The 14124-nt window shown below is 59.5% G+C and overlaps 1 protein-coding gene across 1 annotated transcript in view; it reads left to right on the top strand.

The window, feature by feature from the left end:
• LOC101136353 (spectrin beta chain, non-erythrocytic 5) overlaps positions 1–14124 on the top strand; it is a 30389-nt gene that overhangs the window by 14242 nt on the left and 2023 nt on the right. Inside the window, 26 exon segments of the mRNA XM_055392720.2 lie at positions 400–549; positions 664–855; positions 990–1085; positions 2889–3004; positions 3095–3209; positions 4011–4124; positions 4264–4385; positions 4632–4794; positions 5001–5031; positions 5034–5188; positions 5432–5509; positions 6170–6236; positions 6239–6341; positions 7978–8068; positions 8210–8356; positions 9233–9370; positions 9449–9705; positions 9904–10090; positions 10345–10557; positions 11206–11402; positions 11523–11727; positions 11975–12169; positions 12748–12903; positions 13166–13371; positions 13506–13677; positions 13940–14116. Of these exon segments, the coding sequence (XP_055248695.2) occupies positions 400–549; positions 664–855; positions 990–1085; positions 2889–3004; positions 3095–3209; positions 4011–4124; positions 4264–4385; positions 4632–4794; positions 5001–5031; positions 5034–5188; positions 5432–5509; positions 6170–6236; positions 6239–6341; positions 7978–8068; positions 8210–8356; positions 9233–9370; positions 9449–9705; positions 9904–10090; positions 10345–10557; positions 11206–11402; positions 11523–11727; positions 11975–12169; positions 12748–12903; positions 13166–13371; positions 13506–13677; positions 13940–14116 (3843 nt within the window).

The raw sequence follows: 14124 nt of genomic DNA, 5'->3' as shown, positions 1-14124 counted from the left end.
TCACACCGCAACACTGTGAGGCGGAAACAGGTTCAGGGGGTGGATGGCTTTCCCAGAGGCTGCGCTGGAGCCCAGAACATGGGATCTAAGCCCCTTTGTGTGGAGACCCCACCAGCGTCCCGAGCTGGTGGGCCAGGGCAAGAGAGGTGGGGAAGGGAGCAGAGCAGCCCAGGGCCCTAGGAGTAGGGGCCACACCTCCAAAATGAGAGCCCACCCAAGGCCCTGCCCGGCTGCCTCCTGCAGCAACCTTCCGGAGCTGGAACCTTCAGGGCTCATTTACCAGGTGCTGCCCGCCCCACCCCTGAGGCCAGCCTCCTGGGAATGGCTGGGGGCTAGGCCTGTGGCGTCTGGGACCTGAGGCTGCAGAACATTGCAGCATTCATGTCCCACCCCCACCAGGCTGAGGACTGGATCCAGGCGTGGGCCCAGCAGCTGAAGGAGCCGATCCCTCCTGGGGACCTGAGAGATAAGCTGAAGCCCCTGCTGAAACACCAGGCGTTTGAGGCTGAAGTCCCGGCCCATGAGGAGGTCATGACCTCTGTTGCCAAGGTAACAACCGGGCCCTCAGCCCCATGCCTGCCCCAAAGTGTGGCCCAGGGGCGATGTCAGTCTTAGGAGGAAGTGCAGCAGGCAAGATATCCTGTGTCCCCTCTCTCTCTCCAGAAGGGAGAGGCTCTCCTGGCACAGAGTCACCCTCGAGCCAGAGAGGTCTCCCAGCGGCTGCAGGGCCTGCGGAAGCACTGGGAGGACCTGAGGCAGGCAATGGCCCTCAGGGGCCAGGAGCTGGAGGACAGGCGGAACTTCCTGGAGTTCCTGCAGAGAGTGGACCTTGCAGAGGCCTGGATCCAGGAGAAGGTGTAGCCCCAGCTGGGTGGGGGCTGAGAGATGGGGGGAGGAGCCCTCCCTTGACAGGAGGGATCCCCAGCAGCGGGTGCCAGGAGCCTGGGCTGGTGCTCAGAGCGTTCCCTCCCCACCCTCGGCCTTCACAGGAGGTGAAGATGAATGTTGGTGACCTGGGCCAGGACCTGGAGCACTGCCTGCAGCTCCGACGGCGGCTCCGCGAGTTCCGAGGAAACTCGGCCGGGGTAAGGGGGTCTTGCTGGGTAGAGGATGGCCATGCATCCCGCACTGAAAATCCAACTGAGAGCAGGGAAAGAGTGTGGTCTGTAGAGCAGGGCGTGGGCGCCATGCCTGCTCCTCCCATGCCCTCGGGCAGGCTCCCTCCTCTCACCCGCCTTCACTCCTTCCTTTTTAGAATGGGGGTAGCACCCACCTCAGAGGTAAGACAGCACGTGTGTGGTGGCAGGTACGTGAATCTCTAGCTGTGATAAAACTGCATCGACCTATCCCCCACTGCCCCGCACAGATGCATACTTGCAAAAACTGATAAAATCTGAATGAGGTCTGGTCTAGTTGGTAGTATTACACCAACGTCAGCTTTGTGGTTTTAATGTTATCATTATATAGGATGCTGCTGTAAGGGAAGCTGGGGAAGGGCACAGGGACCTCTCTGCAGGACTTTGGCAATTTCCTGGGCATCTATAATTATTTCAAAAAATCTTAAAAAGAATAGGACGTATGCCTGGATGTGGCGGATAATCAGCGCCCACCTTCAGTGTGACTATTTCAGCATCTCAGCGTCTTCTCCTCACCCCACACCCGCCCCCTCACACATACACACACCAAACATCTATTTCTCTTATGTGGTATACAGGGGAAAAAAATGGCAAATGTATTGACAATCAGGTGTTAAAGACCAAATGTGCTAACCTTGTCCCCCGGTACATGTATGTATTACTTTTTAAGAGGCGGCAGTGCTTAAACCTAAGACATCCCTTGTTAATGGTGGAATTTCACAGACACTGTGCCAGATGCTGTAGTAGGAAGAGAGCTAGACTCTAAAGGAGCTGGGCTTGAATCCCGGCTCTGCCGCAAAGGAGCCAGGTTAGCCTCTGAGCTCTGCTCCGGCATCTATAAAAGGAGGGGAATGTCCTTCCCTGCCTACCTTGCATGAGGCACTTCATAGGAAAGTGCTTTGGAAATTTAAACAAGCTCTACAGATGCCAGAGGCAGGAGATCTGCAATCACACCCTGCAGTGGACCCGCTCCCTGTGTACCTTTAAACCCCATCCAGCGTCCAAGCAGCACCAGCCTCAGCTCAGATGAGTCCTGGGGTGGGGACACCGAAACCCCAGGAAGCCAGAGCTCACTGTTCCATTCCACAACCTCCCTTTGCTTCTCTTCATCCAAGAAACTGAATTTTCATTTTAAAAGTTTCTGTGGCTGGGCACAGTGGCTCATGCTTGTCATGCCAGCAGTTTGGGAGGCCAAGACGGGCAGATCACTTGAGGTCAGGAGTTTGAGACAAGCCTGGCCAACATGGTGAAACCCCGTCTCTACGAAAAATACAAAACTTAGCCAGGCTTGGTGGCAGGCACCTGTAGTGCCAGCTACTCGGGAGGCTGAGGTAGGAGAATCGCTTGAACCGGGGAGGTGGAGGTTGCAGTGAGCTGAGATTGTGCCACTGCAACAACAGTGCAAAAGAGGGAGACTAGGCAACAGAGGGAGACTCCGTCTCAAGAGTCTCTGTTAGTGAGCATGTGCCCACTCTCCCCCTCCTACATGGTACCCAGCGCAGGGATCCCATTTTCTGGCCTTTGAGATGACTCTGGGGCTGCAGGCTCCAAGCTGATCTTGCTCACTTCACCTGGACGGGTTGACCTCAGGGACCTGCCGCAGTAGAGGAGGCAGGAGGCAGTTCTTCCCACTGCCCAAATATGCAGTTCCTTGGGCTCCGGGGCCCAGGCATGCTTCCAGTGCCTGCTGAGGTGGGAAGAAGGGGCTCTGCGTGGGGGGTGCCAATGCCCTCACCCATACCTCCCCTGCAGGACACAGTGGGTGATGCCCGCATCAAGAGCATCAGTGACTTGTCACTGCAGCTCAAGAACCGGGACCCTGAGGAAGTCAAGATCATCTGCCAGCGGCGAAGCCAGCTCAACAACAGGCCAGTCCCAGGCTGGGGAGAACCAAAGGGCCGGGAAGAGGGGTGGAAGGCCACCTCAGGCTCCACATGACACCACCACCCCTTGGCCAGGTGGGCGAGTTTCCATGGCAACCTGCTCCGGTACCAGCAGCAGCTCGAAGGGGCCTTGGAGATACACGTGTTGTCCCGAGAGCTGGACAATGTCACCAAGAGGATTCAGGAGAAGGTACGTGGTGGAAAGAGGTCCTGGTGGGGGCTGTGAGCAAATGCAGTCAGGGGAGGGGGCGCTGCCTAGAGTCTCCCATGCATCTCCCCCCTCACTGGCCTCTCCTGTTCAGCTGGGTACTTGGAGGTGGGTCCCAGCAGGTCTGCACCAGGGACATCTGATGGGCTGGCCCTCAGGATCAACTCAGGACCATAGAAGCACCCATTGCAAGCTCAGTGGGGGCTTCCCTGTCTCCTTTCTCCCCCAGATCTGGTCCCCAGATACATGGCAGGTCCAGAGGCCAGAAAACACACTCTCTGTTTCCTCCCATCCCTGAGGAAGCCCAAACCCTCGGGAGGTTTGCCCTGGGACTGTGTACACAACCACAGAGCCCCGGGCTGGAATCTGGCAGAGTTAGAACCCGGTCCAGGAAGCCCTCGTGTGAAACAGGTGCTGCTGCCTGTGCTGGGCATGCCTGGCTGTTTCCTCCGCTGGCTTCTGCCCTCAAATGACGGCACAGGCCTGTCTGTCCATCCTTGCTCTATTTTCTTTCTCGCTCCTCAAGGGATGAGAGTTGAGTGAGACTGTACAGGGAAGCAGCACACACGTGAGGTTCTTCCCTCAGAGGAGACTCCAAATCCAGAGCTGCTCCTCAGAATCGTCCCCCTCACATAAGGAAGAGATCTCTGGCCCTCAAAGCCGGGGCCAGGAAATCACGCTAGGGACTTGCTGTGCACACAGAAGCCACTGGTTGGGCCCTTTCCCAGGAAGGAGGAGCCGAAGCAAAGGCCCAGCAGGTAACCGGCCGTGCCCCTCCTCCAGGAAGCCCTGATCCAGGCCCTGGACTGTGGGAAAGATCTGGAGAGCGTGCAGAGGCTGCTGCAGAAACACGAGGAGCTGGAGCGGGAAGTGCACCCCATCCAGGCCCAGGTGGAGGTGCGTAGCTGGCTGTAGAGCTGGGCCCAGGGCATCTCCTCAGTAGGACCCTGGGCACAAGTGGGGAGGAGGGGCTTTGGGATGCCAGGGTGGCCCAGAGCTCCCCTGCCCCAGCCTCTGACACCGGCTTCCCCCACAGTCCCTAGAGCGTGAAGTGGGCCGCCTCTGCCAAAGAAGCCCCGAGGCAGCCCACGGCCTCAGGCACAGGCAGCAGGAGGTGGCTGAGAGCTGGTGGCAGCTCCGGAGCAGGGCCCAGAAGCGGTATGAACTCGCAGGCCTTGCCCTCGCCGACCCATCCTCCAGCATCTCAGTCCCCACACCTCCCCTCAGCCCCTGTGTTCCCCTAGGATTCCTTCTCCACCCTTCAAATAACTGTACTGTCCTCCCAGTACCTCCCAGCCCGTGGGTCCTCCTGTGGTTGAGGGGATTAAGGGACAGAAGACACCAGTGGGCATGGGGGAGAGGGGTTCGAAGGCCTGACGACTAGCTGACGAGCGCCGTGGGCAGGAGGGAGGCGCTGGATGCCTTGCACCAAGCTCAGAAACTCCAGGCAACGCTGCAGGAATTGCTGGTCAGCGCCCAGAGGCTGCGGGCTCAGATGGACACGAGCCCCGCTCCTCGCAGCCCTGTGGAAGCCCGGCGTATGTTAGAAGAGCATCAGGAGTGCAAGGTGAACGGGCAGCTGGCCCAAGCCTTTCCCAGGCTCTCAGCTCTGCCCTGCCCTCCCCTTCCTCTCATCTCCTTGCTCTTGGGCCTCCTGAGTGTCCCGCCCTGCCTATCTCCTCCAGCTTCCCACTCCTCAGCTGCTTCCCCACCTCTCTCCTGCCTGCTGGGCTGCTTCCAGCCCCCAGTGATCTGAGCCCAGTCCTGTTCCAGGCCGAGCTGGACTCCTGGACAGACAGCATCAGCCTGCCCGAAGCACTGGGCAGCGACTGCTCACAGCGGGGCACCCCTTCAGCTCCGACATTCGCCAGGTGCTGGCTGGCTTAGAACAGGAGCTGAGCAGCCTGGAAGGGGCCTGGCAGGAGCATCAGCTACAGCTGCAGCAGGCCCTGGAGCTACAGGCAGGCACAGTCCCATCCCCAGCCTGCATCTTGCTCCCCGCCCCGCAACAGGGCCTGCGCTGACCCCACAGCCTCTGGTCAAGGCTAAGACTGGAGGGGCTGCTGTGCCAGGGACTTCCCCACCACTCAGCACTCTTGCCTTCCAGGACCCTGGTTCCCTAACCTGTGCCACTGGAACAGTCACTCCGACTGCAGTGGCTGGACCCTCCGCCGACTGTCTCTTGCCTTTTCCTTTGTTCTCAGCTGTTTCTGAGCTCAGTGGAGAAGATGGAACGTTGGCTTTGCAGCAGGGAAGACTCCCTAGCCAGTGAGGGTCTATGGGTAGGTGCCCAGCAGGAATGGGCAGGAGGGGGGAATTACAAGAGCAGCATTAGGGGTCAAACCAGCCAGTGCCGCCTGAGCTCCGTAGGCCAGGGATCCTCCCCTTCTGGGCCATCTCCCCACCCTGGGCCACATCCGTCACTGGGCAGTTACTTACCTGTCATCTAGAGCAGTTCCCATGCAGCTGTGGGCAGGCCCCACCACGAACACCAGGGAGCTTCTAGAGTGCTTGTGTGGGCCTGACCCGTTCCTGCCACCTCACCCCTGCCCTCCTCGCTTCCCAAATGCCTAGAGGTTGGCTTTTCCCGCCACTGCCCCAACCCTGAAGCAGACGAGTGTAACTTACAGGAGACCTCAGAGGATAACTGGGGACTAACGTGGTCCTCCAGGGAGTGCAGAGGAGGGAGCTTTCACCTTACATGAAAAAGCTCTGCTTGCCTCAGAGATTCTGGCTCTTGATCCCTGTCCCAAATGCCTCCCCTGGCTGGGAATCACTGTCCTAAAGCTGGAAACAGCCTTGAGGGATGTGAGGGATGTGTTTGGGCGGAGCAGCCGCTCTGTGGATGAGCATTTGGTAGGGTGGTTCTAGGTGGGAAGGCAGGTAGCCTGGGATGGGAGGGGGAGGCTCATGGACAGTATTGGGTTCCCCACTCCCACCAGGACCCCTTGGCCCCCATGGAGCCCCTTCTGTGGAAGCACAAGATGCTGGAGCGGGACCTGGAGGTGCAGGCGGAAAGATCAGTGCTCTGGAGGCCACGGCCCGCGGCCTGCACCAGGGTGGGCACCCCGAGGCCCAGAGTGCCCTGGGCAGGTGCCAGGCCATGCTTCTGAGGTAGTGGTGGCTCTGGGGTGAGGGGTGCTGTGGGCGGGCTGGCACAGGCATCTGGCATCCCGGTTCTTCCCTTCCCACCCTTCCACTACTTGGCCCAGGCTCACCAGCCTTGTCCAAGGACTGAGGTAAGATGCCGGGGGTCCCCACCACCCCTGGCCCTGCAATGTGTCTGCCTGTTACGGACATCAAACACCACGTGGCAAATCCCACTTCCTTCTTCATTCAGTTGAGACCAAAGGGAGTTTCAAGAGAGGCTTATGCTAGGAGACCAAGAGGAAACCAACTCACGAAACGGAAGGTGGCAGGGCACAGAGGTCAAGCATCAGCCTTCCACAGAGGTCAAGCATCAGCCTTCCACAGAGGTCAAGCACAGTCCTGAGTCCCTGTGCTGCCCACTAATGGCAGGACCCAGACAAGTTCCTCCTCACGGCAGCTGAGCCTCACATCCCGGGCTTTAACGGCTGTGATGAGGACGAAAGCACGGTGCTGGCCCCACAGGCAGGCTAGCAGAAGTCTTAGCTCATCTAACTGAAGTTCAGACACAGATGCATGTGACCTGCATGGCCCATGAGACCCCAGCTCTGCAGTTTTTTTTCCCTGTAAAAGCTCAGTGGGTTTGGCTGCTTCATGCAGCTCCTCAGACTTTTAGATCAAGGCAGATACGGTCAAAAGCCAGATCCCAGACTGGTGGGGGCTTTTGTCCTTCTCAGAGAGCCGATCAGAGAGCCAACCAGCACCCACAAATGCCATGGCTCCTTGTGCTGGTGTCCTGGCAGTGGTCGGGGCCACCCCCTCTCCATTCTTGCAGGTGGACCACACCTGGGTACCTGTGGAGGACTTTGAATTAACAGAATGCAAACTTTGCTCTGCTGGTCTCTGTCACCACCCCCTCCCCCAGTCACCTTAGGTGGTTCCTGGCAGGCTCAGCTTCCCCCAGCACAGTGCCACCCTGACTTCCAGCCCCTGGCTTCTGCCCTCCTGCGGGAGGCAGATCGTCCCCCTGTGCTTGTGTCTGCCCCAGTTTCCTCCTCTCATGAGGTCACACTGGATTAGGACCCACCCATGTCACCTCATTTTCACTTAATTACCTCTTTTAAAGACGCTGTCTCCAAAAACACTTCTGGAGTTAGGCCTTCAACATAAGAGCTCAGGGGTACAGGCTGGGTGCAGTAGTTCACGCCTGTAAACCCAGCACTTTGGGAGGCCGAGGTAGGTGGATCATTTGAGGTCAGGAGTTCAAGACCAGCCTGGCCAACATGGGGAAACCCTGCCTCTACTAAAAATACAAAATTTAGCTGGGCGTGGAGGTGTGAGACTATAGTCCTAGCTACTCGGGAGGCTGAGGCAGAAGAATTGCTTGAACCCGGGAGGTGGAGGTTGCAGTGAGCCGAGATTGTGCCACTGCACTCCAGTCTGGGTGACAGAGTGAGACTCTGTCTCAAAAACAAAAAGAAACTTGGGGGTACAAAATCCGGCGCATAACAGACACAAATACAGAGGGGGAGTGCAATGTACCTTTATTCCAAAGGAAACTCCAGACTCGGAGTATATTCATACCCGAGAAAGCCTAGGCTGGACGGGCACCCCACCTGGCCCCGGGGGTGGCTCCAGGCCCATGAGCCTCTCCTCCTGGCAGGAAGGAGGCGCTCTTCAGGCAAGCCGGGACCCGCCGCCATCGCCTGGAGGAGCTCCGGCAGCTGCAGGCCTTCCTGCAGGACTCCCAGGAGGTTCGCCTCGCTTGGAGAGGGAGGCGGTCATGGTGGGGAAGGAGTCGACCCAGGGAAAGGCCACCCTTCCTCTGGGGTATCCCAGAGGTCAGGGGAAGGGGAAAGCCCTGGACAGCAGGCCTGTCCTCCCCACGTGCCCAGGTGGCTGCGTGGCTGAGGGAGAAGAACCTGGTGGCCTTGGAGGAGGGTTTGCTGGACACAGCCATGCTGCCAGCACAGTTACAGAAGCAGCAGAATTTCCAGGTGGAGCTGGACGCGAGCATGCACCAACAGCAGGAGCTGCAGCGGGTGAGGCCCTGCAGGCAGGAGGGTGGTGGGACAGCTCTCCAGGCAGAACACAGGACGGTGCCCCAGAGCTGGTGCTGAACGGTGGCCAACGTTATCCAGTACTTTCTGTGTGAAGGCACCTGGCTAAGCGGTTGTTTAGGCAGAAGTGTAGTGAGAAGAAGTTGCCTTCCGGGTGGGGGCACCCTCTCCAAAAATGGCACCTTTTCAGTAATTTTAAAGATAACATTTTGATGTGAACAGGACATAGCCACCAGTCCTGTGAGTGAAGGAGTCAAAACATAGCCACTTTGAGACAGGGTCTTGCTCTGTCACCCAGGCTGGAGTGCAGTGGCAAGATCTCAGCTCACTGCAACCTCCGCCTCCCAGGCTCAAGTGATCTTCCCAGCTCAGCCTCCCAAGTAGCTGGGATCACAGGCCCACACCACCACATCCAGCTACTTTTTTGTATTTTTGGTAGAGATGGGGTTTTGCCATGTTGTCCAGGCTGGTGTCAAACTCCTGAGCTCAGGCAGTCCACCTGCCTCAGCCTCCCAAAGTGCCGGGATTACAGGAATGAGCCACTGTGCCCAGCATAGCACTTTTTAAAACATTCTCTTTTCTACCTGCAAAGGCAGGTCCTGACCCCAGGCTGGCTCCCTCTGATATAAGTCACCCTGCTAAGCATTTTATATGACTTATCTCATTTAAACAAAATAACCATTATTTTCTCTATGATACGGATGAGGAAACTGAGGCTTAGGTAAAGAAAGTCGCTCAAGATCACGCAGCTGGACCGCAGGGACTCTGCAGCTCTAGTGCTGGTGCTCAGAGTCAACACCAGTGCCCTGGTACTGGCAGTCCTGAGTCCACAAGGTGTGTTTCATGTTGTGGCTGCAGGAGGGACAGAGGCTGCTGCAGGGGGGCCACCCAGCCTCGGAGGCCATCCAGGAGCGACTGGAGGAGCTGGGAGCACTCTGGGGTGAGCTGCAAGACAACTCCCAGAAGAAGGTGGCCAAGCCCCAGAAGGCCTGCGAGGTGAGGTTGTGCAGGCCGAGGGGTGGCTGGCCGGGCTCCAGGCCACTCCCCTCCTGCCTACCTCACTTTCTACCCTAGGCCCTGCGTCTGCGGCGGAGCATGGAGGAACTGGAGAACTGGCTGGAGCCCATCGAGGTTGAGCTGAGAGCCCCCACTGTGGGCCAGGCCCTGCCTGGGGTGGGCGAGCTCCTGGGCACACAGAGGGAGCTGGAGGCAGCAGTGGACAAGAAGGCCAGGCAGGCTGAGGCACTGCTGGGCCAGGCCCAGGCCTTTGTGAGGGAAGGCCACTGCCTTGCCCAAGATGTGGAAGAGCAGGCCCGGCGGCTGCTTCAGAGGTAGATCCACCTGTGCCCTCAGCTTCTCTTCCCTGCCTTCCTGGAGGGACCCCCACCCCTGCCCTCTTAACTGATGTCTTCTCACTTTCTCCCCTTGCCCATGGTGAGGGCCACAGCTGGGTGATCTGTGTCACCAGGTATCCCTAATACTGACACCCTGGTCCCTGCCTCCCTTGGTCCCACCCTCCACCACTGCAGGTTCAAGAGCCTGAGGGAGCCCCTGCAGGAGCGCAGGACGGCCCTGGAGGCCCGGAGCCTCCTCTTGAAGTTCTTCAGGGACGCCGACGAGGAAATGGCCTGGGTGCAGGAGAAGCTGCCTCTGGCCGCTGCCCAGGACTATGGCCAGAGCCTGAGTGCAGTGCAGCACCTGCAGGAGCAGCACCAGGTGTGGGCCCACCCGGGGAGGGCCGGCCTCGCACGTGAGCAGGGCTTCTCAGCCAAGGAAATGGCACTCTCTGTGGCCCAGCCAGGAACTCTCTGCCTGTGGGGGCTTTTGGGATGCCCTGGATTCTTTGGGAGTCATGGGGACAGGGAACTCCTTGGGGACAAGTTAGTGGGGTCCCGTGAAACTTCAAGCACAACTGTGGGAGTCCCCCAAGGGTCAGCAACATCCGCATCCTCCTGCCTCCTACCCCACAGAACCTGGAGAGTGAGATGAGCAGCCACGAGGCTCTGACCCGGGTGGTGCTGGGCACTGGGCACAAGCTGGTGCAGGCTGGGCACTTTGCCGCCCACGAGGTGGCCGCCCGGGTGCAGCAGCTGGAGAAGGCCATGGCCCACCTGCGGGCAGAGGCGGCGCGGAGGCGGCTTCTGCTGCAGCAGGCTCAGGAGGCCCAGCAGTTTCTGACTGAGGTGAGGGGACTGATGGGCAGGGCACAGCGGGCAGGCCTGGAACACAGGGCGAGTGCGGCCGGGAGGTAACTCCGGGGCTCCTGGCCTGGGCACCTTTCGTCTCCTCCACTCAGTGGTCTCCTGCCCCCAAGGGCTTCCTTCCACATGTTTCCCAGAACACAGCTGCTGGCTGGGTTGGCTTTTGTCTTTTTTCCCTCTAGATCAGTGGTTCTCAACCAGGGCTTTACATGAGAATCACCTGGAACCTTCACTTGGACGATTATAGCTCTTACTTCAGAATGGTGAATACAATTGTAAAGGAAGAAAAACTGAAGTAAATGAAGTAAATAGGCTAATAAATGAAAGGGAGAAACACTGCAAGGAATATTTGCTAAAACTTGGTTTTAAGTGACAAAATCTATGCCTGTGAACCAAGAATAAAATGTCTATTTTGCATGGAAAAAAAACAATCACCTGGACCCTTTACAAAACACTGCCGCTCTGGCTGTGTTCCGGACCAGATGAGGCTGCTTAGGAGTGGGGCCAGGCCGAGGGAGCATGACAGCTCCCAGGTGATTCCCCTGTGCAGCCAGGCTGAGAATCGTGGCTGTAAATCCTGAGCCCTGGAGGGTGCCCCGGGAAAACGGATCTCCACTCTGTCACCCCCAGCTCCCGGAGGCGGGATCCTGGCTGGCTGAGCGGGGCCGTGTCCTGGACAGCGAGGACATGGGCCACAGTGCTGAAGCCACACAGGCCCTTCTGCGGCGGCTGGAGGCCACCAAGAGAGACCTGGAAGCGTTCAGCCCACGCATCGAGCGGTTGCAGCAGACGGCAGCACTCCTGGAGAGCAGGAAGAACCCAGAAAGGTGGGCGGGAGCCACACCATCTGGGAAGGAGCAGAGAGAAGCCCTCTACAGAGATGGCAGGAGACTGCTCCAGCCTGGAAAGGAAGGGCTACAGTCCAGACTGTCGCTCTCTTCCCACAGCCCCAAGGTGCTAGCCCAGCTGCAGGCAGTTCGGGAGGCCCACGCAGAGCTGCTGCGGAGGGCAGAGGCCAGGGAGCACGGCCTGCAGGAGCAGCTGCAGCTACACCAGCTGGAGCGAGAGACCCTGCTCCTCAACGCCTGGCTGACCACCAAGGCGGCCACCGCCGAGTCCCAGGACTACGGGCAGGACCTGGAGGGTGTCAAGGTGAGTCACTCCTGAGCAAACCTCACGGGGAGTGGGCAGAGGCTGAGGAAGGCCTGCCTTGGGATGAAAAGGTTGCTGGGGAGTCAGCAGAAAGGAGCCTGGAGAGGGTGTCCTAGGGAGGATCCCGATGGTTCCAGAACCTGGGCTGAGGGATTTCAGAGCCATCAGAGTCTGCTGAGCTCTTCATGAGCTTTGAGAGCTCATGATACCATCTCGAGTGACCCTGCTGGGCCTCACACCTTTGCAGGTGCTGGAAGAGAAGTTTGATGCCTTCAGAAAGGAAGTGCAGAGCCTGGGCCAGGCCAAGGTGTATGCCCTGAGGAAGTTGGCAGGCACCCTGGAGCGGGGTGCACCCAGGCGCTATCCCCACATCCAAGCCCAGAGGAGCCGCATTGAGGCCGCTTGGGAGAGGTTGGACCAAGCAATAAAAGCCCGCACAGAGGTATGTGACCACAGGCCGGGCCGAGCTAAGGGGTGTCAGAGTCTTCAAAAAATCCCTCTAAGCCCTCCCTACCACAGGCTTTGGTTCCAACAAGACACACACCCTGCTGGCCTCAAGTGAATGCGCCTTCTCCCTCACCTGCTCAGCTTTCTTCCAGGAATTGGCTGCAGCCCAGGATATTCCATCTCTGTAGGTCCTGGGCTGGGGCTGCCTCCTGAGCTGACCCTGTCCCCCAGCCCCATGAGAGGCACTGCAGGTGGTACTGCCAGAGTCAGCCAGATCCCCGAGAACCGGCCTGCTCCCTCACGTGGACCCAACACCTCGCGTCTGCCTTTCCCTGAGATGCACACGAGGCCCTCTCCTGTCCCCACCCTCCCCACCCCCTGGCCTGCCGCAGACCCATATCACCACGTTCACTGAGGGCTGCAGCATGGAGGATGGTTTCTGTACCTGGGGACACATCAAGCCCCGTGGTCCTCCTTGTTCAAAAGGAGGTGGCCCAGAAGGCCATGTCTCCAGGGAGAAAGGAATCCTGGGAGCAGAGAACAGCCCTGAGGAGGTCCTTTCTCCTCTCCCAGAACTTGGCTGCAGCCCATGAGGTCCACAGCTTTCAGCAGGCAGCGGCTGAGCTCCAAGGAAGAATGCAGGAGAAGACGGCCCTGATGAAGGGAGAGGACGGAGGCCACAGCCTGTCATCTGTGCGGACCCTGCAGCAACAGCACAGGCGCCTGGAGGTGAGGCCCACGCCCTGCAGCCTGCCTGTCTGAGCCCCTGCCCGAAGGCGGTGGCTGAGGGGACCTATCTCAGCCCTCCCACCCCAGCCTGCTTCAGCCTCCTCTCCAGAAACCCAGATCCTTCCCCGAGGGGCCCTAGGACTTGGCCCAGCTTGTGCAGCAGAGTGGAGGTGGTTCCTCAGAGAGGCCTGGTGCTCCTGAATGCAGAGCACGCATCGGCTCAGTGGGGGGACTGAGGCCTGATCTCATGCTCTGGTTGCAGAGAGAGCTGGAAGCTATGGAGAAGGAGGTGGCACGGGTACAGACGGAGGCCTGCCGACTGGGCCAGCTACATCCTGCAGCTCCGGGGGGCCTGGCCAAGGTGCAGGAGGCCTGGGCCACCCTGCAGGCGAAGGCCCAGGAGCGAGGCCAGCGGCTGGTGCAGGCTGCACAGGGCCATGCCTTCCTCGGGCGCTGCCAGGAACTGCTGTAGGTGTCCTACCTCAGCTGCCGGCTCAGCTCTACCCTGTGGGGTGGGGGTATCCTGGCTCTTGGGGGAGCTGGACCCTCCCTCCCCTGCTCCCCAGCCAGCCCTGACAACAGCTCCCTTCCCTGCCCCACAGAGCATGGGCACAGGAGAGGCAGGAGCTGGCTGAGGACGTGGCGGGGGCTGAGCAGCTCCTTGGGCAGCATGAAGAGCTGGGGCAAGAAATCAGGGAGTGCCGCCTTCAAGCCCAGGACCTGCGGCAGGAAGGACAGCAGCAGGTGGACAACAGCCACTTCATGTCCGCGGAGGTGTGAACTCAGAGGGTGGGCCTGGGGTTGGGCTGGGGATGCAGCCTGATTGCCCAGGGCCTCAGGGCCCCTCACAGGCATGGAAACCAGCGGGAAAGGAAGGCTGGGCGCAGGCAGGGAGAGAGGCTGGGAAGGGGCAGGTGCAGGTCTCACAGCCTTCCCTCTGCACTTCCATTAACACTTGGCTCTCCAGCCCTGCCCTGCCCTGCCCATGGTGGGAGCCCTACCCAAGCTGTCACCCATAGCAGCCCCTCCCCACCAGGTGACAGAGTGCCTGCAGGAGCTGGAAGGGCGGCTGCAGGAGCTGGAGGAGGCTTGGGCCCTGCGCTGGCAACGCTGTGCCGAGAGCTGGGGCCTGCACAAGTTTCGGCAGAGGCTGGAGCAGGCTGAGGCCTGGCTGGCCTGCCGGGAGGGCCTCCTGCTGAAGCCCGACTATGGGGTGAGTGG

This window comes from Gorilla gorilla, chromosome 1 (genome assembly GCF_029281585.2).
Source record: "Gorilla gorilla gorilla isolate KB3781 chromosome 1, NHGRI_mGorGor1-v2.1_pri, whole genome shotgun sequence".
Classification (NCBI taxonomy): Eukaryota; Metazoa; Chordata; class Mammalia; order Primates; family Hominidae; genus Gorilla; species Gorilla gorilla.
The sequence above is the reverse complement of the archived record's forward strand: the minus strand, read 5'-3'. Positions and strand labels throughout refer to the sequence as shown.